A 23,789-nucleotide genomic window follows, 5' to 3' on the forward strand; every position below is an offset into this window, starting at 1 on the left:
CTGTAGAGATGGATTTTGAGAAACACTATGTCTTATTATCCTTAAAACAATGCAAAAATAATGCTATGGAGTAAGCATTTCTTTTTCCTCTATAAAATTCATGCTTTCATGCAGTCTGTCTCTCCTGGTCACCTCAAATGTTATTCTTCTTTGTTCTTACTCTCTTATATGGGAAAACACAATATTTCAATATAAACCACAATATATCAAACACAATTGTTTGGATTACTTGACTGATTAAGTGTTAGCAGGATAGAATATATGCATCTATATTTTGTATATTGCATTTGTCTGTCATATTGTACACACTGCATAATCCCTTGCAGTCCATGGTGGCTTTCTGTATACCCGGTGTCCGTAGTGCCTTTGTAGTGCCCTGTGAAGTTCTATGTGAGTGAAGTTCTATGTGAGTATACAGTTCCAGATAGAAGGGACAACACAGCAGGGCACAAGCAGTCCAGGAGGCTTCTGGAGTGTATGGATGACAACTTCCTAACATATGATTAAAAAGCCGATGAGAGGAGAAGCTCTGCTGCACCTCATATTTGCAAACATGGAAGAGCTGATCATGGTTATTAAACCTGGGGGTAGCCTTGGCTGCAGTGGCCATGAGATAGCAAAATTCGAGATACTGAGAGAAGGGAGTAAGGCAAAAAGTAGGATCGCAACCCTGGACTTCAGGAGAGGAGGCTTTGGCCTGTTCAGGGGCCATCTTGAAAGAATTCTATGAGACACAGCTCTGGAGAGGAGTCCAGGAGAACTGTCTGATTTTCAAGGATCACCTCCTCCAAGCAAGAATGGACCATCCAGATGAACAGAAAATGATGCAAAGGCAGCAGGAGGCCTGCATGGATGAGAAAACAACTCCTGACTAAATACAAAAATAAAAAGGAAGTGTACAAGAGGTGGGAGCAGTGTCAGGTGACCCAGGAAGGCTGCCTGAGGAATGGGATCGGGAAAGCCTAGAGAAGTGCACACTTGGGGTGTTGAAAGTGAACTGAGCTGCTGAGCTCAGAGGGTTGCAAGTCAAGCTGGAGGCCAGTCACTGGTGTAGTCAATACTGGGATCCAGTACTGTTTAGCATTAATGACCTGGGTGATGGGACCGAGTGAAACTTCAGCAAGTTCACAGACAATATGAAACGGAGAGATGGTTGGCACACCAGATAGTTGTGCTGCTGTTCAGAGGGACCTCAAGAGGCTGGAGAAATGGGCCAATAGAAGTCTTAATGAAGTTCAACAAAGTGAAATGCCAAGTCCTGCTCCTGGTGAGGAATAATCAGGCTCAGGGCTGACTGAAAGCAGGTTTGCAGAGAAGGACCTGGAGTCCTGGTAGACAAAAAGTTGAACGTGAGTCAGCAATACACCATTTGCAGCAAAGAAGGCCAAAATCCTCTGGCCTGCATTAGGAGGAGCATTGCCAGCAGGTCAAGGGAATTGATCCTTCCCCTCTAGTCATGACCAGTGAGATCACATCTGGAGTTCTGTGTCCAGTTCTGGGCTCCAGCAAAGGGACACAAAGATGAATAAGGGACTGAAGGATCTGACATGTGAGGAGAGCCTGAGAGACCTGGGACTGTTTATCCTGGAGAAGAGAAGGCTTAAGGAGATCTTATCAATGTGCATAAACAAGTGATGGGGAGGGGGGGGAATAAAGAAGATGGATCCAGATGCTTCTCAGTGGTGCCTAGTGACAGGACAAGAGTTAACGGGCACAAATTGAAATACAGGAAATATCAAAAAAACATTTTTACTGTGGGGTAATCAAATACTGGAACAGGTTGCCCAGAGAGGTTGTGGAGCCTCCATGCGTGGAGATACTCAAAACCTGACTGGGTAGACCCCTGCTCTAGCTGACTCTTCTTTGAGCAGGGGGATTGGAGCAGATGGTCCCTTCCAACCTCAAGTATTCTATGATTCTGTAAGACAACTGCAGATATTTTATATAGGAAGGGACAAAAATTAGATTGAATTAAATATCTTCTTGTGACTTACAGTAACTGTGCAGCAGAATGAAGGAAGTAGTTATGAAAAAGCATGAGCCGGGCTGTACTGGTGGGATGCTGTATTCGGTTGTAGTGTAATCTATTTATCCAGGTTTCAGTGTGGTGCCAGTTACAAACACTGATTCTCTTGATAGATTTAAAGTACGGTTTATTTTTTTCTAAGCCACATCATTTTATCAGAGGATTTTATTGTACAGATCTTGTCAAAGCAGCACTGTGTACAGCCTATTTATGTACAATAGCACAACAGCACGCTGTGGTTAAGACTACAGGGAAAACATTGTACTAAGTTATGTAAGCCTAATGATGTAAACATTGACTATTACAAACACAAACAAAAATGTATGAATCAAGTAGTGTTTTAAGATTCTATACAATTATTATTTGCTTAATATTTTCAGATTTCAGAAAATTTTTGATCAAGAGGCAAAACAAGATGTGGTTTTTGACAGCGTTGCCAAACCAGTAGCAGAATGGTACGTTGTTGATCTTGTAAGTAATTGGAGTAACACAGGGTCAAAAATAGCTTTCATTGTATTACTTGGAGGAGAGCTGGCAAGTGTTTGTCTTGCTGCTGTAAAAGTGGATTGATGTTTTAGTTTTCTAAATACTGGTATGTCTGAATCTAGGAGATATGCAACAATCCGCTGAGAATTTTGTGTATAGTAAGGTTCCATTTCTAACTCCTAAAACAGCACTGCTGCTGTTGCCTCTTTTGTTGCATAAGTATAGAAATCCATGTCCAATTAGGTTTTTGTCACTTCATTGCAAAGTAGGCTTTTATCTATAATATAAGCTCACTTCATCATCTGAGAAAAGTATTCCCTATATAGCTCCATGAAGGGGGAAACTTAATGAAAATCTTATCCCCCTGTTTAGTTTTCATTAAGGTAAGGACACTCATGAACTAATACCTGTGGAAATATTCTCAAATTTTGCCCTTGTTATTTTTGTCTTAATGTGTAAGGCAGTGATGTTGGCACTGTTCTTGTTTTTCTCCATATAATAATCAAATAATGCTCATAATTTAGGGTTTGTGAAGGCAAGCATTTAAGACTGATGTAGAAGCCCTCTTCATTTGTTGAATGCCACTCTGAATCGGGTGGATTTTCCAAAATGCCATTCTCTTTGCTCATCTTATGCTCACATTGCTGAAGTTAGTACTGGTTTTAGTAGGGGTGAAAATCACACACTGAAGGAAGAAGAATTTCTGCATAATATTTCTTTGTTTATCAAACTTACTGCTCAGAATTCAAACTTGTAGGGCATTGGGAAGTATTACTTTAAATACCGAGTTCTTTCTCATTCATTGTCTGACCCATCCATTGGTTTAGGCTATAATTCTGCAAGTTATTCTTCAGCCTATTGCACTGTCACGTGTTTTGCACTGTAGGAAAACAGACATCCTCAGCTGGACACTTAATATTTCTCAAATTGATATTTGGAAGTAAAATTATACCTAGCTCTTTATAATTTTATTTTTTTGATTATTTTTTCCCCTCTATTTTCTTCTTAAAAGTCTCACAAAAAGCAGGAGGGTAATTGACAGTGCAAATGAACTAGAAACTTCACTAGAATAAGTTAAATATACTTTAAAAAATTTTGTTGTCTTCTTCTTTCACCCAAAAGGGATTTCCTTGCTTATCTGACTTTATAGCATATAGCTTCAGGTTAACTCATTTACTTAACTTTAAATATTTCTAGGTTTAATGGTGACTGCAGAAAAAAATTCTTTATCTTATTTGACTGTGCTTGGAAAGAGAAGGGTTAAAAGTCTTGTCGTTACATGGATTGAATTATACTCAACAAAAACTCAAGAGTATCAAAGCTAACTAGCAACAGGCTGACTGTCTTTTTTTTTTTTTTTTCCCCCCTTTGGAGTGTTTTGCTAAAATATGGAAAGGTTTTCCATTTGAATAATTCACCTACACAGTGCTCAAATAAACAGGAAGTGGTATTGTTTTCCTTTTATTTCAGTGTTGGCTGATACAAGATTTTTATACATTGATTTGCTCCACTATGTAGACTTTAGTTTTGATTTTTAGATATTTTTAAGTACTTCAAAGTACTTTAAATGCTATTAAAATCAGTGGTGTTTAGGCATACAATTATCCAAATAGCTGAGTCCTTAATGCTAAAATCGATTTGTAAAATCATTCTTCACTGAATCAAGACTATTTGGACTCCGAGTGTTATAATATGTTACCGCTTGTATTCTAATTGATGTTTGTATTTTTACTGATAATACTGAAGGATAATTTTGCTTGTGTTTTTATAGTGGAGTAGGCAATACCTGAAGTATGTTCCTGTTTCTCATCCTCTTCCTTAACTTTTACCTATTTTTAGGCAAAAATACATATTTGAAAATGTCTTCATAGTCATGAGGTTCCTTGGCTAATAGAGTCCTGAATTGTGCCTGAAATTTATTTCACTCTGTAGTTAATGACTCAATTTTCCTTTCCATTGTGGGACAATAAGAATTGCCCAGTTACTCTGAAAGACCACAGTCTTTCCTAGCAAAATGTTCTTCATTATTTGTTTCTTTCTAAGTCAACATTCTCTTGCAGGGAAAAACTGTTGAAAATCCACTCGTTTCTGTTGTTGAAATCACTTTACTAAAGGAACAGTTTTTGTCTGTGTATCACCAGGGAAAAGAAAGTAGTAGAAAGTATCAATGAAATAGTTCAGTAACATTTTGAGGCTTTTTGCCATGCATACTTGCAGTCATGAGAAAATTCAGTTACAGACTTGAATGCTCAGAAAAAAAATCTTGGGCATTGTTTAAACTAAAAACAGTAATGCAATGTTCAGGATTCTAAAATTGTTCTAGTTTGTTCTTGGATGGATGGAAATTGGATGCAACTTTCTCCTTTTCTTTTTTTTTTTTTTTTTTCTTTTTAAGTCTGCTTTCTTTGATGTTGGGCCACTACTTTTCTCTCTTTAAGTCCAGTTACACTGTCATCTTGCCTGTGGTTTCAGAGGCACCAGACATTAGTTCATTTAATTTGCTTCTTCAGTCAAAAGTGCCAGCCTCTGCAAACCATTATAAGCATGTGATTTGCTTGATTTTTTTTTTTTAATACTTTTTGTTAATGCTTGAGTCATTTCTTACTTGGTTTCTTTTTATTATTTGTTTGTGGATTTCTATTTCCCTTTTAAATATATATTGTTGATATTTTTTTCTGCAGAGCTAACTTGATCTTTAAGAAGCAGCACTATTCTATCAATATCAAAAATAGAGAAAATAAATAACATCCTTTCAGAGTTTGCTAACAAGCATTGCTTTAATCTAATAACAGAACAAGGTTACTCTTGTAATGCATCAATATTAGTGTTGTGATGATGAATGCAATCAGAAATTAAGTAGAAAATCTTAGTGCTTTGCATTAGTTTTGTTTTCAATTCTAATATGGCTAGTGTTTTGTGTTGACTTATTAAAGAATAACATTGGAAATATTTTCTCTTCAGATGTATCATGCAAATAAGAAACAGCTCAGCTTTTTATAAACCTAATGGCAATCACCTATGTTTTTTACTCCCACTGCCACAGATTTTAGTTTCTTCTCATGTGTTGTGTTTATCCTTAGAATTAGCATCTGTAATATACTGTTGTAGTTTAAGCCCAGCCGGCAATTAAGCAACACTCGTCTGCTTGCTCACTCCTCCCAGCCCTGGTGGGAGGGGGAGGAGAATCAGAAGAAAAAAGTAAAACCTCGTGGGTGGAGATAAGAACAGTTTAATAGGACAACACAAGGAGAGAAGAAGTAATAATAACAATAATACTATTAAAAGAATGTATAAAACGAGTGATGCACGATGCAATTGCTCACCAAGCAGAACCTGATGCTCAGCCTCAGCGATCCCTCCTCCTGCTGCTAGCCAGCTCCCCCAGTTAGATACTGAGCATGACATCATATGCTATCAAATATCCACTTGGCTAGTTTGGGTCAGCTATCCCGGCTGTGCCCCCTCCCAGCTTCTTGTGAAAATTAACTCTGTCACAGCCAAACCCAGGACAAAGTACTTCACTCTTTTCTGTTTTTTTCTGCTACTTATTCTTACAGAAAATCATAGAATGGTTTGGGTTGGAAGGGACCTTAAAGATCAGCTAGTTCCAACCCCCCTGCCATGGGCAGGGACACCTTCCACTAGACCAGGTTGCTCAAAGCTCCGTCCAACCTAGCCTTGAATACTTCCAGGGAGGGGCCAGCCACAGCCTCTCTGGGCAACCTGTTCTGTGCCTCACCACCCTCACAGTAAAGAATTTCTTCCTTATATCTAATCTAAATCTACACTCTGTCAGTTTGAAACTGTTACCCCTCTCCTATCACTACTCTCCTTGATAAAGAGTCCCTCCCCATCTTTCCTGTAGGCCCCTTTAGGTACTGGAAGGCCGCTATAAGGTCTCCCCAGAGCCTTCTTCTCTCCAGGCTGTTTGTGCTTTGGATTGCCCTGACCCATGTGCAGGACCTTGCACTTGGCCTTGTTGAACTTCATGAGGTTCAAGTGGGCCCACCTCTCAAGCCTGTCCAGGTCCCTCTGGATGGCACATCCCTTCCCTCCAGTGTGTCAACTGCACCACACAGCTTGGTGTCGTCAGCAAACTTGCTGAGGGTGCACTCCATCCTACTGTCCACGTCTCCAACAAAGATGTTAAATAGCGCCAGTCCCAGCACCAACCCCTGAGGAATGCCACTCATCACTGCTCTCCACTTAGACATGGAGCCATTGACCACAACTATTTGAGTGCGACCATCCAGCCAATTCCTTATCCACTGAGTGGTCCATCCACCAAATCTGTATCTTTCCAATTTAGAGACAAGGATGGCACGTGGGACAGTGTCAAATGCTTTGCACAAGTCCAGGTAGATGACATCAGTTGCTCTTCCCTTGTCCACCAACGCTGTAACCTCATTGTAAAAGGCCACCAAATTTGTCAGGCATGATTTGCTCCTAGTGAAGCCATGTTGGCTGTCATCGATCACCTCTTTATTTTCCATGTGCCCTAGCTTAGTTTCCAGGAGGATCTGCTCCATGATCTTGCCGGGCACAGAGGTGAGACTGACTGGCCTGTAGTTCCCTGGGTCTTCCTTTTTTCCTTTTTTTAAAAATGGGGGTTATGTTTCCCTTTTTCCAGTCAGCAGGAACTTCACTGAACTGCCATGACTTCTCAAATATGATGGACAGTGTCTTAGCCACTTCATCCACCAGTTTCCTCAGGACCCATAGATGCCTCTCATCAGGTCCCATTGACTTGTGCACCTTCAGGTTCCTTAGATGGTCTCAAACCTGACCTCCTACAGTGGGTGGTTCTTCATTCTCCTAGTCCCAGCCTTTGCATTCTGCAACTTGGGTGGTGTGGCTGGAGCACTTGCCGCTGAAGACTGATGCAAAAAAGTCATTGAGTCCCTTAGCCTTCTCCATATCCTGGGTAACCGGGTCTCCTGTTTCTTTCTGGAGAGGGCCCACATTTTCCCTAGTCTTTCTTTTATCACCAACATACCTACAGAAGCTTTTCCTGTTGCCCTTGACATCCCTGGCCAGATTTATTTTTATCAGGGCTTTGGCCTTCCTAACCTAATCCCTGGCTGCTTGGACAGTTTCTCTGTATTCCTCCCAAGCTACCTGTCCTTGCTTCAACCCTCTGTAGGCTTCCTTTTTGTGTTTGAGCTTTTGTGTCCAGGAGCTCCTTGTTCATCCATGGAGGCCTCCTGGCGTTCTTACCTGACGTCCTCTTTGTTGGGATCCATCGCTCCTGAGCTTGGAGGAGGTGATCCTTGAATATTAACCCGCTTTCTTGGGCTCCAGCCCTCCAGGGCTTTATCCCATTCTACTTTGCCAAGTAAAATGTAGTCAAATATTTGTATGAACAATTATCCATTCTGACCTGGATATAATTGTGACACAGTGTGGGAAGCAGTAGCCTGGCTCACCTGCAGGCAACCTTGCATCACAACTGTATTATTGCTGATGTGGGTGATTTAGGTACAAAAGACCTGTAGAGTCTATGTTAGTGAAAGGACACATTTTTTTGGATGTCAGCTTGAAACAAATGTAGCCTAATATTTCCCCTGAATTGAGAAAATGGAGCAGTAATGCTAGCAGTTCTCCCTGAAAGTGAGTACAATTATGAGGCAATAAAAAGTGAAAAGCTTCATTAATGTTTCATCTCAAATGACTATTAGTTGCTTATGTTTATTTTGACTTAAATTAGAGAGTTTAGAATTATTCAAGAAGGCTACTTATATGTTACAGCCTGATAACTTTGATTCAGAGTTTCTTTGTGTCACTGATCTTCTGCAGTGCTTATTGTGGGATTCTAAATATATCTAGAGAATTTAGTTAAAATGAGAAATTGTATTACACCTCTTTTTTTTAGGAAAACCCTTTTACCAAATTAGATTCGTTCCATAAATCCAGCAAAGACATAAAGAAAAAATGTCATACTGAGATACTTAATTTATTTTAATTAAAAGAAACTTTAATCTGAGCTCCAAGTGATAGAAGATACCTAAATACTGAGTCTCTGTAAAGACAAATCCTCCCTGAAAACTTGTTTTCCAGATCCTGCAAATGGAGTTCTTCCTTCTTTTTATCTTAAATATTATGTCTGGGGGCTGGTTTTGCCAGGACTGTGTTGAATTTTTTTTTAATAAAATAACTATGAATAGAGGTTTTCTGAAATAGAAAGGAGGAAAGTGAGGGACATTGGTAAAATATTTCAGGTCAGCAAAAGCTGAGGTGAGGAGAGGGCTGACGGTAGGTATCCCAAGATCAAACATACTTGTGTTTTCTGCTTTTTTCAGTGGTCTAGTATTTTAATAGTTACTGAATATTTGTTCCAACTACATGCCTTTACACTACCAGTCATTTAAAATGAAGATGTCAGAACTCAAGTTAAAATAATAATATGAAGCTGAAATAAACTAACAAAATCAAAATAATTAATTTTTAAAGCTGAAATTGATTTCTTGTCCCCAGGATTTTCTCTTATCTACATATAAACACTCACAGAATTTAGTTCTTACTTAATAAGGCCTTTTTTTTTTCCATTTAAACAATTAAACATGTTTTATTTGTTCATATTATAAACCTAGTAAAAACCTTTCACTTTGAACTTTTCCATTTTAAAACAAAACAATAATAAAAAATGCAGGTAGCTTAAATGCATCTACTTAAATGATCTTTTTAATCCTTTTGAAGACTGAGAAGTATGTCTTGCAATAGAAATTAAGTTGGAAGTGTCAGAGCAAGCAAATCTTAGACTTCATTGTTGCTGTGATGGCTTTTGGTGTTCTGGATAAGCTTCATTTACTGACTGCTGAGACAAGATTTCCACATTGTCTGTAATACCTGCCAACGTCAAAACCTTGAGAATAAGGTTGTTACTGCTTCTTTGTCTTTTTCATAATGAAATTTGGAATAACACAAAAGGAATCACAGCACTCTGGCTTCCCTGAGGAAGACTGTCATATTGGTGGTTATAAAACTGATGCATTAAGACTGGCCTGAAGTAGAGCAAAGTTTGTAGCATGTTCTCAGGGACTGGTAAGAACTGTTTACTTTTTCCTTCTGCTGATGATTTTATGTGAATTATGCCTACTACCAACAAATTAATTAGGTCAGAAGGGATCTCTGTAGGTCATCTGGTCCAACCTCTAGAGCAAAGCAGGTCTAGCTTCAAGATTAGATCAGGTTGCTCAGGCCCTTGACCAGTAGAGCTTTGAAAATATCCAAAGATGGGGATCCCACAACCCATCTGGGCACCTGTTCCAGGGATTAACTACTCTCACTGTGAAGAACATTTTCCTTATACCCACTTGGAATTTCCCCCCTTGCAACTTGTGACCACTGCCTCTTGTCCTACCACTCTGAGAAGAGTTTGGGTCCATCTCTGTAACAATCCATTGCATAAGAGAAGGTGGTAATTAGGTAGATGTATAGCTTTCTTTTCTCCAGGTTGATAGAAAACAGCTCCCTTGGCTTCCCCTTGTGTGTGATGTGGTCCAGCCTGAACTAACTTGATTCTGTCAGGCTCACTTCAGTTTCTTTATAGCATCCTCCTTCTACTGAGAAGTCCAAAACTGTACACAGAACTCAAGGGGGAGAGTTTGTTTGGTTTTTCTTTGCAAATTTTAGTGATAACTGTTCTGTTTGATTCAGCAAAACTGGTGTAGCAGCAGAGGAAGCAGAGTTCTTCATTATACTTAGGCACAAGCCTCCCTGAAGTCCTGTTAACAACGAACACGGAAACAGATGAAAAGTTCTCTGGCCATAAACTTTAAATAGAACAAATGATCTTCACTGGAAATTAAAACAAAATGTAGTCAGAAAAAACAACCACAATAAAACAACCTCAGTCTGCTTTCAACCTCTGCCTACTGTCAATGGGCTTTATACCACTATTTATATTGTCTCAGCTATTCAAGGACAAAGTACTGAATGATATTTTAAACTGTAGTAACTACCCATAAATTGTCTAGCTCTCACTTGAGGAATTTCTCACTTGAGGAATGTTAAGCACTAGTAAACATAACCTATCTATCAATTTAAGTGGAATTGTTTGCATGAGTTATACTTCTGTACCACACCCTATATTTAGGAATTAGACATCTTTCAGGCATGAGGCAAGTACTTGAGTGACTGAAAATGCCAGTACATAACTCTTTAAGAACCATGAATTAAAAATGAATTTTTAAATGAAAAGCTAATTTCTCACTGTGCATATTTTTAAATTGACACTAATTATGCGTAAGTTAGAAAGTGCAAGTTAACTGATAACTAAGAAAATTCGAGGTGAAAAAAACACACGGTCTTGCTCTCCTTTAGCTACATTCATATTTGAGTCCATGCGAGAAAGAATTGTCCTATGCCTAATAATTGATACAAAGTTGTACTGACAGCTTTTGCTTAGCAAGATTGTAAGAGAAGACACAGGATCTTTCTAATGTAACCACAAAACCAATAATCCACTGAAGCCCTGAGCCTAGTCTTGTTTTCCCCCAATAATATTAGTGAGTCTAATAAAAGATGTACCTCTCTCTAAATACCTGTTTTTTCTTATACTTCTACACCATCATAGTTTCAGCTACAGTGTTACAGCATTTGTTTATTCTTCCTCAGTGTTACTGGCTAAGTCCTTAGATGTAATGACCATTTCTTATTAACAGGTTTTTTTTACTGGACTCTGAGGATTTTTTTAATAACTGTCTTACCACTGATAAGGGAACTTTTAAAATATTGAACCCTTGCTATTTTAATCAGTGATTGTTTTGTTTGGGGGTTTTTTTCATCAGTTTCTCCAAGTCCAAAGGGCAGAAGAGAAAGTATGTTATAATTCATTTTTCATGAAACCAAAACTTATTTTCTTGAGCAAGCGTCATTACATAAGCTTTTGTATAACAGCACTTGGGTTATTAAGCAGTTTCAAGGTTGCGATGAAAGTGGAATAATTAAGGAACATTTACTTTGGCTTGCTGCTTTTTTTTTATTGTCTCTTCACCAAAACAAGTATTAAAATCAAGAGTATTCCAAGTTAATTGAAAAAAATAATTTGTAGAATGTATGTTGGAAATTCATGAATGTCCAACAATAAAGAAGTATTTTGAGACTTCTTTACATGCAGAAATTCAGGCCAAAGACACTTGTCCATATTCAACGGATCTTGTTGTTCACAGGTACGAAATCCAACATGTCAGACTTACTGCTCATGCACGTGACAACTTAGGTTTTTCCTTTACACATTTAAGTTGGTCCATATTTTCCAGATAGGAACATGGCATACCTGGTTGCAAAGCAGTAGAAGCAAAACAGAAACAACAAATTATTTGTTGACAACTGACTTTTTTATATCTATTTTTCTTTATATGTCCATTTTAAAGCTAACCCTAAATATTTTTGTAGGTAAAATTGATACTCATTTTACTATGTAAAGATTGCTTTATGTGACATGTGATGAATAGCACTTTCTCTTCCTTTTATAAAAGCTAAATCTATCACAAATTGTTACAAACATATGCCTGTATGTTTTAGTTTGTAATGAAAATGAACTCTCTCAATTTCCTAACACAGTGAAACAAATGCACAAATTTGAACAAGTTTTAGTCATTGTAATTTAAAAACTTATTTTTCTTTCTGAGTTTAGTGTTACTAAAAAAAAAAAAGAAGGCCCTCCAGTAACTCTGACGATCATAACAGGAGTAACTTTGCTAAAATATACCGGAGACAGATTTCTACATCAACATTTTAGCTAATCTGTCTGGAAGTAGTCCATGAACTTCTGAACAGGGAGCTATACAATGTTGCATAAGTTCATGAAAGATCTTTTCAGCAAAACTTCTTCTTGGATTATGTGTCTTTGATGTGTTTTGTTTGAAGTAGTAAAGAGACAATTTATTCAACCAAGTGTCTCCTTAACCATGCCAAAACTCAGCTTCCTGGGAGAAAAAAAATGCAAAGTTCTGGATATTCTGATAACACTGAGGAGGCATAACTGAAAATATCCTTTTAGTGTACGATTTGTAGGTATGCATATTTTAAGGTCTTCACAAAACTAACATCAATAACCATGTCACCCTGTGTGCTTTCAAATACTAAGTTTAACAAAGGTTTGGATTTTTGCTCAGAGAATCTGAAGAGCCAAGGTGCGGACTTTGCCTGGATGAACTGACATCTTGCAAAGTAATTTTGCAGAATAGGCAGAAAAGAGCTGCTGATTCTTTACTGCTTTTGCCAGTAGATAATCAGTTCCACTACTAACAGCTTTAATTTGCAGATGAGAATCTTCAAAGATACTTTTGGTGGATGCTGTTTAGAAAATACACTCTCTTCTTGTCATCTTATAATTGGTGTTGCCAATTCTTTTAGGTACCTGTTGCAATTACATTTCATGATGAAAAGGAGAACGTGTATATTTTCTGCTCACTGTGCTTAACTGTAGGAGTTTCAATAAGGCCAAATGCCGGGTGCTGCACTTGGGCCACAACAACCCCCAGCAGCGCTACAGGCTTGGGGAGGAGTGGCTGGAGAGCTGCCAGTCAGAGAGGGACCTGGGGGTGTTGATTGACAGCCAGCTGAACATGAGCCAGCAGTGTGCCCAGGTGGCCAAGAAGGCCAATGGCATCCTGGCTTGCATCAGAAATAGCGTGGCCAGCAGGGACAGGGAAGTGACCTTACCCCTGTACTCGGCACTGGTGAGGCCGCACCTCGATTACTGTGTTCAGTTTTGGGCCCCTCACTACAAAAAGGACATTGAATTACTCGAGCGTGTCCAGAGAAGGGCAATGAAGCTGGTGAAGGGTCTGGAGCACATGTTGTACGAGGAGCAGCTGAGGGAACTGGGGTTGTTTAGTCTGGAGAAGAGGAGGCTGAGGGGAGACCTCATCGCCCTCTACAACTACCTGAAAGGAGGTTGCAGAGAGCTGGGGATGAGTCTCTTTAAAGAAGTAACAAGTGATAGGACAAGAGGGAATGGCCTCAAGTTGCACCAGGGAAGGTTTACACTGGATATTAGGAAGCATTTCTTTACAGAATGGGTAGTTAGGCATTGGAATGGGCTGCCCAGGGAGGTGGTGGAATCCCCATTCCTGGAGGTGTTTAAGAGTCGGGTAGACATAGCGCTGAGGGATATGGTGTAGTTGGGCACTGTCAGTGTTAGGTTAATTGTTGGACTAGATGATCTTCAAGGTCTTTTCCAACCTAGACGATTCTGTGATTCTGTGATTCTTAGCATCTGAGACGTCCTTGACTTTGTCAATGGTAATTCTGCAGTGTAGTTTGTTGCTGGTTTTTAAATAATATTTTATGGGTAACTAAAGGATTATGAAGCTTTCTATGTTTTTATTTTCCTAAAGGGATTGTGTATCTTAAGTTGAAAACAGTAAGTACGTATCTTAAACTTCCTGAGCATTTAGTAAATAAATATTGGTTTAATTGATTTATTGACTGATTAGGTATTGGTCCACCTACATATATTGTTACCATTTCATTGTAAAACTCCTTGGGACAGTGAATGAAAATTAGATTGATGAAGTTTGGTATTTATTTTTGACTTGAAGTTTGAGATTTGTTCTATCATAAACATATATGTGTACACATAAGCTTTAGTTCTGTTCAGTTCATAAATTTAATTCTTTGTGAACAATCTGATAATGCTAGAGACTTTTCAGTGTGTCTTCCCATCCATTCTTTTCAGGAGGTGAGATCATGGTCTTCAGCTTGCTTCTAAGCCAAAGCTGCTCTGTTAGTCCTGCTTGAATTCCTAGTCCCTTTTCTTTTATAAAGGCGATTTTCTTCTTAGACTTAAAGGGAATTTATTCTCCATCCTGTCTTTGTGGGGTTGTGCTTCACTCTTAGGAGGCTTACTGACAGTTTCACTGGTATTATTGATAGTCCTCCTTCCTTACAGGCTTCCTTAGCAGCTCAAGCAGGCTTTTCTTAAATTGGCTGGTTGTTAGTTTTAATACACTCTGAATGAAAGAAATGAGCGCTGTAACTATGGACAGGATGCAACTAATTGTACACACATACACAAAAAAGGAAGATTGACCTTCATCTGGGATTTTAAAGTGGAACTCAACTGTGGAATCATAAGCAGCACTTTCATAGTGCATCTATGCAATGCAATATTAATATTACCTATAATTACACTGGACTGTGAGAATGCATTATTGACATCGATATGTTCACGTTTTCTGAACTTTCAATGTTTTCTGGAAAACTGTTCAGACCTGTGCTGATGCACTGCAATAAATATAATAAATCTATGAATCAAATAACACAAAGAAAACTCACTGACTTTTGTAGCTGTTTTGACAGCATATCGTATATGAAATTTTATCTTATGTTTACATGTGTGGTAATCCTAATCAACAGCTTTTTGTGAAGTACAGGGACCTCAAGTTAACAGTTTGCAGCCACACCTTTACGACTTCTTTAGACACATTGCAAAACACACCTTTCTGCAGGAGCCATGTCACAGTAATATGTGTACACCTTTAAAGGAGAGAAGGAGTAAGAAAACTTGACAACCCAAAATGCTAGATCTAGAAGAGCCAACAAGCAGACGTAAAACCAGAAGAGCAACTGTATTGGGTCAGACCAAAGTTCCGTTTAACTCAGTATGTTCTCTCTCACAGGGACTAACAGTCAATGCTCAGGGGGAAAAAAAACCCAGTTGTAAGCACGTAGAGCTACTTCCCCCAAGTATTCTGTTAGCCTCTAGTTGCTTGTAGTTTAGGGACTTTCTGATTTCTCTGTGTTTAGTAGCCCTGAGATTATTTTTTTTCATGAATTAGTCCAGTCTCTACTGAAGCCCATGTGAACTTTTAGCATCCAAAACATCCCATTGCAAGGAGTTTCACAGCTTAACTCCGTTTTGCATGAAGAATCATTTCCTCTTGCTTGTTTTGAATCTGCCATCTCTGAGCTTCTTTTGATACCCCCTACCTTCTAACAACTCATTACTGTCTTCAGCATTCACATACTGTTACAGTGGGCGCTAGAAATTCCTAAGATAGATGAATGAGGTGTTTTGTAATAATAATTGTTTTGATTTTTAACATCTGGAATCTAAAATATATATATACTCCGTCTTTGGGTATTTTGGTCTTTGGGAGCAGATGTTCAGTGTAGTTCCTTTCAGCATGTTTCTGTTTTTGTCTCTGACATCCTACTGTAATGGATTAAAATAAGCAATTTGGCAACTACTCAGGCCTTTAAATAAACTTTAATATGTTGGAGAACCATTGCATCTCTTGTGGCGCCAGACCAGCAGCTATCTATACATGGTTCTTTTTCTCTTATACAAGGGTTGTTTGCCCCCTTTTTATTTTTTAAAATCTTAGCATATTTATCACTTTTTCAATAAACAAAATGCATGAGAATAATTTTCATTTTTTCTCTTTATTTTTAGCAAAATTAGTAGGTCTTTAAGCATAGTAAATCAAATCCAAAGTAGATTTTGCTTCTGATATCTCATTATCAAGAAAATAATTATTTCTTGATTACTTTATTTGTTTTCAAAAACTCCCTTCATATATTTTGTCAGGAGATGCTGGAATTGTGGTACAACAATTTTGAGATGGATGAATCCAGGGAACATTTTGTAATTGACAGCTACTGAAAGAAAAAAGCTTGACAGTCTTATCTGATTTATTTGTCATATATCCTGTCAACTATAGACACTCATGAGTTCTGGTTTGTTTGGCTATCTGAATATTACAGTCAGTAACTGATTTCATCACTATTTAATTTGTGATTCTAATAATTTTTGATAATTTTATTCAGGCTTTTTTTTCTCTTGCAGACAAGTGAAAATTCAAAATAACTATGTCTTCCATCATTTTTACCTCATTGTTTATAGCCAGTGTGAAGTATAAAATCTTAGAGCATCTAAAATATTTTTCAAGTTCAGGGCAGTTCACAATAATTAAGAAGAAATGGAATTAGAAATGTGGAAATAGATTTTTAATATTTTTGTCTTGAGACAGGGCTGTACAAGGGAAATGCATGATAGTCAACTGTGAGTATCAATATAAATTTTAAACATTTGATGCCTGAAATTTTACTTTTAATATCAAGGGAAAAATGAAATGTATTTATATTTCAGACATCAGCACATCAAAGGGGTCTCACTTGAAAAAAATATGACTGTCTTCATAAATAGTGCAAGAAATTTTGCCATGTATTAATAAGAAAAAAATGCTATATTTGCATGTAAACCAGTAGCGGAATCTAGATCACCATAATTTATGGGACTGCTTTTTGTTCATTGCATTAAAAGCCCTCTCCTTTAGAACAAAATCAGGACCAAAAATCTCGAAATATAGAGTCACAACTTGAAAACTGTTTAGTCAGCCATGGCTCCTGAGCTCTATGTCAGCTGCAGCTGAGTCCCATGTTTCCTCCACAGTGTGCAGCTATACCACTGTCATTAAGCTGATCTGCTGTTTGGTGGAAATCAGGTGGAGGTTAACATTGAGAGTGCGGTGAATTGGAGAAAGTTATTTGCACTAGACTTTTGTTAGGCACTTCTGCAAGTAGAAGAAAGAGGTGTGAAAAAAAGATGACTGAGTCTGAATATAATTTCAAGTTACACCATTGCATAGCTATTGCTGTTCCACAGAAGCTTCTTATACAGACACAGTTCTAACAGAAAAGTTTTTTACCTATGTAGTTTCATGTGTTTTCATAGTAAATGAAGATTTTACTACACTGATATAAGCACGGGTTCTCCTGCATACCTTTATCCAAGCTAGGAGTAGTCTGATAGTTTAATATAGTAGTATTCTCAGAATAAAAAAAGACTCCTGGTATAACTGTATGCTTACCTGAGTTTATGTTTGCAATTAATGAAGTTGTATGTGAAATATTTCTAGATTCTTTAGCTGTAATGTACCAATGGTCGCAATTCCTAACATCTAGTCTTTTAAGAGACAAAATATCATCCTTGCAAAAAATCATCCACCAAAGGAACAAGTATACAAAGGTAATATAAATAGTGATAAATATGATCAACTAATATTGAATAATGGGGTAAGTCAAGGCATCAAAAAGTCTTTGAGTTCTAGATAGTTTAAATTCTGCTGAATCTAGAATACTTACCTTAGAGTATATTCTTGTATTACTGAAGACAGCTGCTATATAATTAAGAATTATTTACTTTGGTTCTACACAAAGTTAATCATGGAAAATATGTTACACCTTATATATTAATTATCTCCCCATTTTTTTATTCTATAGTGTTTTGGCAGGATATAATGGTACTATCTTTGCATATGGTCAGACAGGCAGTGGGAAAACTTTTACCATCACAGGAGGAGCAGAACGTTACAGTGATCGAGGCATCATTCCCAGGACTCTATCTTATATTTTTGATCAATTGCAGAAGGTATGGAACATTATTTTCAGTTTATTTTTAATATCTGATTTACAAATACTTAACTATATTGCAGAAGGCTGTTTTTATAATAGTGTTAGAGGAAGCCCTAAATTTAATGCTGAAGAAAATATCTAACTTGACATGATACTTTATGCAATACATTGGTAATAGTTTTGGTTACCTGGTTTGTTGCAGTAGACCAAAAATAATGGACATCATTTGAGGGTTTTTTTGTAGTTTTAAAAACCATGCTATTTTCAGTTGGTGCAATGCACATTCAGATCACATAATTGGTTCTCCTTAACACTTACATCAACTCCACTCTCATTTTGTGTTGTATGCCTTGCATCACACATCTCATACAAAAATTGCTTTCACTCTTCATAAGTTACCTGATTTCTTTGTGCTAGACTGATACTCTAAAAAACCCCAACCAACCCATAAAATAGTGAAATTAATATTGTTTTAAAATATTCAGATATTTATTTTACCTAATGCCTTTATTTTACCTGTTACTTATTAGCTAGACTATATTATAGAATGATAATGCTAAATACATCTAATTAGGATGAAAAGCAATTTTTAAAGTCACTAATGCAAATCCTTTAAGTATTTGAAAGAAAATACTTATCCATATTAATTTTCCTTCTCTACTGTTTTCCTGTTAACTTTATGCACTTGTATAGAATGTTTTAATGTGTATATGGTATTAGTAATAAAAGTCTGATTCACTGGATATAGTTGGATAGAAACATTGTTAGGCACATTTCTTAACAAAATTACACATATATAATATATGGACAGGTAAAGATGTAAATAGCAAAATGTCACAAATGTTGTTTATTATTATCATTATCATCAGTATTGCTGTTATTAATTATTCCTCATGCATTCTTCCTAAAAGGAAGAAAAAAAATTTTAAAAATCCCTTGGTCTGTTTTTAAAACAGTATCAGTACCTAAACACTAGTTAACAGTGACTGGAAAAATACTTTCAAAGCTAGTAAACTGTATTCTGAAAACCAGTTTTGCATGTGCTTTGTTTCTGAAACTTCTAATGGAGAAATAGTCACTACACCCATATAAATCCTGACTTGGCTTCACCAAACATTTGGGCAGTAGTAAATAATGCCACGTATGATTTCTCTGTCTCTTCACTTTTTCCTCATCTTAGAGTATTTCTGAGTCTTACAGTTCTGTCCCAACTATTTCTTAGTGCTTTCCAGTTAATTTTTTTAATACTGCACAAAAGATTTTCCTGTCACTGACAGATCATTGCAACTGCTGTTTGAATACTGGTTTTGACATAGCTTGTAGGGCAAAACACATCACTCCAGTGTGGTAACTGACCTAAACCAAAGAGCTATAAAATTACTTTTTAGGTGAATCTAGTGATGTAAAAATGAATAGTATATTTCAAAGACTCTAGCTGTGCCCAGGAGAAGTAGGGAGGGAAACAATACAAAGTCTTAAAATAGTTTTGTGATTGTAAAAAGAAAAATACCTTGCAGAAATCATACGTGTAATTGTTGCACTTACAAATCAGTCAGATCATTGTACCCCACTGAATTTGAAGTGTTATACTCTTTTACTTTGAATCAGAAAATAATTTGATATTGCTTCCTGTGCAAAAAAAAAAAAAAAACACATCATGCCTGGCAGAAAGAGGATTGGCAGAATTTGGGCAAAGGAGAAAACTGACTGCAATTTAATTGTATGGTTATTCTGGATCTACTGTGCCCCCCCCAAAACACCCGAAATTTAATTTGGCAGCTTATTTATTTTATGTACAGAAAACATGGCATTAATTCAGTTTTACAGAAGGTAATAGTGACATTTAAAATACTACAAGTACCCTGTAATGTCTCAACATCTAAGAGCAATGATAGAAACAGAATAAATATGAATATAAAAAAACCCCAACTTTAAAAGTCTTACCACACCTGAAATGTTCCTTATTATCTACTTACACTAGTTTTTCTAATAAGTAAATTATAATTGTCAACTGAAATGCTTCAGAAACTCAAATAAGATGTCAGCAACAAAATTTCTCATTGAATAGAGAAGTTAATTTTAAGTTAGTCATTCCGAATCATAAGTTTTCTGACTGACCTGCAGCCTATAGGTTGGAAAGAAAGCTTAAGTAACATATTCTACTTTTTGCCACATATAAGAGGATGTTGAGAAACAACAATAACTAGTTGATGATACAGTGACTGGCATTCCAGCTCTGGGGGGATGCGTGTGTATATGTGTTAGGTTATAATTAAAATATTGTAGAATTATTTCACTTTGACATTTGTATGCAATGAAATGAGTCAATAAGTGAAAGCATGCACCAGAGTAAGCACACTGATGATTGTTCATTAAGTTTATGAGAAATTTAATTTTCTTTTAGTATCTGTAATACTGATATGAGTGAATACAGTCAGTTGTTCTGGTGCTTTCATAACTATAGGGGGCAAAAGTGAAAAGAGGAAGAGAGAAGTCTAGTGTAATATGTTTTGTCTCTTCATTTATTCCATTAGGCCATTTAAGATTAATATTCACATTTTAATGAAGCTATTTAATTAAACAAATTTAAATATTATTTGACAGTAACATCAATCGTTACTTTTATACTCTGTCATTCATCTAATACAGGGTACCAGTTTATACTCATAAGGCTATATGTCTCAGTGACAGGAACATGCCCTGTCTGAATAAGGGTTAACAATATTAAGTAATTACCTTGGCTCTTTCAAAGTATGGCTTTGGCAGATAAATGTACACAGCATATTGCAGGTGCACAAACGCTTACTCTTATGGGAATGGAAATGAAAAAAAAAAAAACACATGATCCTGTTGCCTTAGACCTTCTGCTGCACTCACACAACCCCATGGAGGACTTTTGTTGTGGACAGTGAACAGGTTGATCTTGCAGTTGCCAGCAACATACAGTGTCAACACACCAACATTCTTTTCTAGTGCTAATTATGTAATAAAACCAAAATAGGATGAAAAATAACTAGTTTATTTGCCACCTTCTCAGCACATGGTTTCTACAAAACTAAAAATGTTTGTGTTTCCATTTTTAGACTGGGTTTTGGATCAAAAGCTCTACTTAGTTAAGCATATAGGGATATTTCTGTCTGTCTGCTTTCAAATATTTGTGGTTGTGTCATACATTCTCTCTCTTGGTGCATCTTAAAGCATGTCTTCTTGGTGTTTTATCTTTCCACCTCCCTTTATTGTTTCACTTCTTTTTATCTACAACTGTGCTTTGGAAAGGGCTGACATAGCAGAGAAAAGTCATCTGCCTCCTAACCCTAAGTGGGATGGAACAGGAGAAAGTGAATTCAGGGGCACAAAATACAAGGCTTCTGAATCTCTTACTTGTGCTGAGACAGTGCAGTTTGAAACCAAGGAAGCAAAACTTTTTACCCCAAAAGAGAAGCAAATCAAGCCTTTTGTTTTTAATAACATCTCTTTTTAATTTATTGGTCAGAAATTCTCCTATTTGCACAGCTTCCTGTTTGAACACTTCCTTACTATATTTTTTCCATCTGTTGTGTATCTATTTAAATGGTGTCCCTTGAAATGGTGAACTGTCATTATCAATGAAAAAAACATTGGAAATAACTATTCAATGAAAATGAAAAGTTTGTATCTCAAAGTATTTTGCAAAACAACTGTAGTGGATTGGATTATTAAACTGCTACTGTGAGTCTGATATGAGTGCTTTTACTGTGGCTTCATCAGCTGAAAAGAAGTGACTAATTTTCCTTTATTTTTGAAATCATAGCCCATTATTTTGAGGTTTATGTTGTTTGGATTTGGCTTTGGGGCAGGAGAAAATTATGTCTGCAAAACCCAGTTGTGTTAAGTTACATGTTGGCAATGTATTATACAAAAAAAAGAGGATTACAGAGAACAGCTGACATCATATACAGCACTTAAATGTTATGATGAAGAGAGTGGAAAGCAGTATGTCACTGATGTTGCTAAATAAAATTTTTGATTTATTTTTGTTGTTGTTGTTCTTTATTTTTTTTAAGCATAGTCTTTCTATCCATAATATGAGGGTTTACCTCTTTATAATAACATTCTTTTTTTGTCATAGAAGAGAAAAATGGCATGTTGCATGGTTCTGTAAGCAGGCTGCCATGTTCTAAATGTATACAGACTTTTCTACATATAAGGAACCAATCAAAAACCCCCGACTAAACTCATGGGCATAGTGGGTTTTGGGGGAGTTTTGGTTTGGGTTTGTGTGTGTGTGTTTTGGTTGGGGCTTTTTTGTTGTTTTTTTTCTTTTTCTTCTTGAGCCTTTATACATATGATAACAGAAAATATAAAAGCATCACAAATTGCAAATGTAAACCATAGCCAGGAAAAGAAAAAGAAACAGAGTGAGGAAGTAACGTAAAAGCTGTAGTGATAATTTGTCCTCTGATCTAGCTCTGACTTCTCTTTATAGCTCTTCCTTTTTTCTATTTTTTTTCCTTTTCTTATCCAGGATAGCAGTAAAGTGTATACAACTCACGTTTCCTACTTAGAAATCTATAATGAATGTGGCTATGATCTGCTGGACTCAAGACACGAGGCCTCCAGATTGGAAGATATGCCGTAAGTAATAAAACTACAGAGAATCATCAAAACCAACAACAGAAATCATTTTCATATGCCCTGTTACATTGTTTGGGGACATTTTTGAAACTGTGCTACTGTTCTCAGTGTTAATTAACTCAAAATACTTTGTTTTCTCAATTTTATCAACATAGTCTAAATTTTCTCTTATTTTGTATGTATGGAGGCTAGAGAAACTAGATGCGAGTGACTGAGGGTGAAAGTATTCAAAATTTATATTCATATTATGCAGAAGAGATCTATTGCAGCCACTGGAAACAAAAGAGAAGGTATACTTGTTTTTCTCATGACAGCCTGTGTCTTTATATGGTAGGCACGTCTGTGTGTGTGGCAGAGACACATGTAACAGGCAGTATTTCCTTGCAACAGTAGGGAGAAAAACTCCCTCCTGCTTCTTGGACTTTTTCTTTCAATTATTTAATAATTATTTTTCTATAATAAGCAATTATGAAATAAGGTAAGTAACAGATAGAAACTCCGCAAGGAACTCCAAAGGACAATATATTTACTTCAGAATGGATGATTGTTATCATAGTTTTCATTCATGAGACATTAGCACCTACTGATACTTGGAGAAGGGTAGTGAATAAAGATTTGTAGGTCATGAACTTGCAAACCTGGTGAAGTTAAAGATCTTATAATTTATAGGAAATCCAAATCATAGTTTCTAAATTGCTTCTGAAATACTAGTTTATAATCTGTGTTACTGTTAAAATAACTCAGCAAATGGTAAATATGTATAAGTAAGTGAGTTGTTGACTCCTTGGATTTGCAGATGGCATGAAATAATGCTGGGAACCATACATTGTCTCACTCAACATGGTGGTGACTGAAACATGTACATAGCAAGTAAATCACTGCTGATATGAGAGCAGGAAACATACTGGAAACTGCTAATGGAGCAATAATGGAAAATCAATAGGATTTTATCTCAAAATAGCTAATTATGTTATTAACATATTAAACCCATTTTATTTATTTTAAAAAAATCCAAGTTGTTTTAAAATATAGTTTTAGTTTTCTACATGATATGTGGTATCTAGGATATATATCTATAAAAATACTTTCAAGACTGATCTTTATAAAATGAGTCTACAGATAAGGAAGGCAGCAGACAAACTCGAAGTATGAGACCGGGCTGTAAGTTGGCCTCATTCCTTTGCTTTCTTCATCTGTAACATGGAACTAAATTTTATCCCTTTATGACACATTGGTGCTGTAAGGACTGTATGTATTTACTGATGTTTTTCATAGTAAAGTTTAGGAATTTGATTTA

The 23,789-nt window shown here is 36.6% G+C and overlaps 2 protein-coding genes across 2 annotated transcripts in view; one reads left to right on the plus strand and one right to left on the minus strand.

Moving 5' to 3' along the window:
- Positions 1–5,868, minus strand: part of DAAM2 (dishevelled associated activator of morphogenesis 2) — a 236,526-nt gene extending 230,658 nt beyond the window's left edge. The window contains exon 1 of the mRNA XM_074818119.1: positions 5,836–5,868. The gene's annotated coding sequence lies outside the window, so the exon portion shown is untranslated. The remainder of the gene's footprint in view (positions 1–5,835) is intronic.
- KIF6 (kinesin family member 6) overlaps positions 1–23,789 on the plus strand; it is a 172,214-nt gene that overhangs the window by 1,933 nt on the left and 146,492 nt on the right. The window contains exons 3-5 of the mRNA XM_074818123.1: positions 2,407–2,481; positions 17,747–17,894; positions 22,383–22,492. Coding sequence (XP_074674224.1) covers positions 2,407–2,481; positions 17,747–17,894; positions 22,383–22,492 — 333 coding nt within the window. The remainder of the gene's footprint in view (positions 1–2,406; positions 2,482–17,746; positions 17,895–22,382; positions 22,493–23,789) is intronic.

Source organism: Strix aluco, chromosome 3 (genome assembly GCF_031877795.1).
Source record: "Strix aluco isolate bStrAlu1 chromosome 3, bStrAlu1.hap1, whole genome shotgun sequence".
NCBI classification, from domain to species: Eukaryota; Metazoa; Chordata; class Aves; order Strigiformes; family Strigidae; genus Strix; species Strix aluco.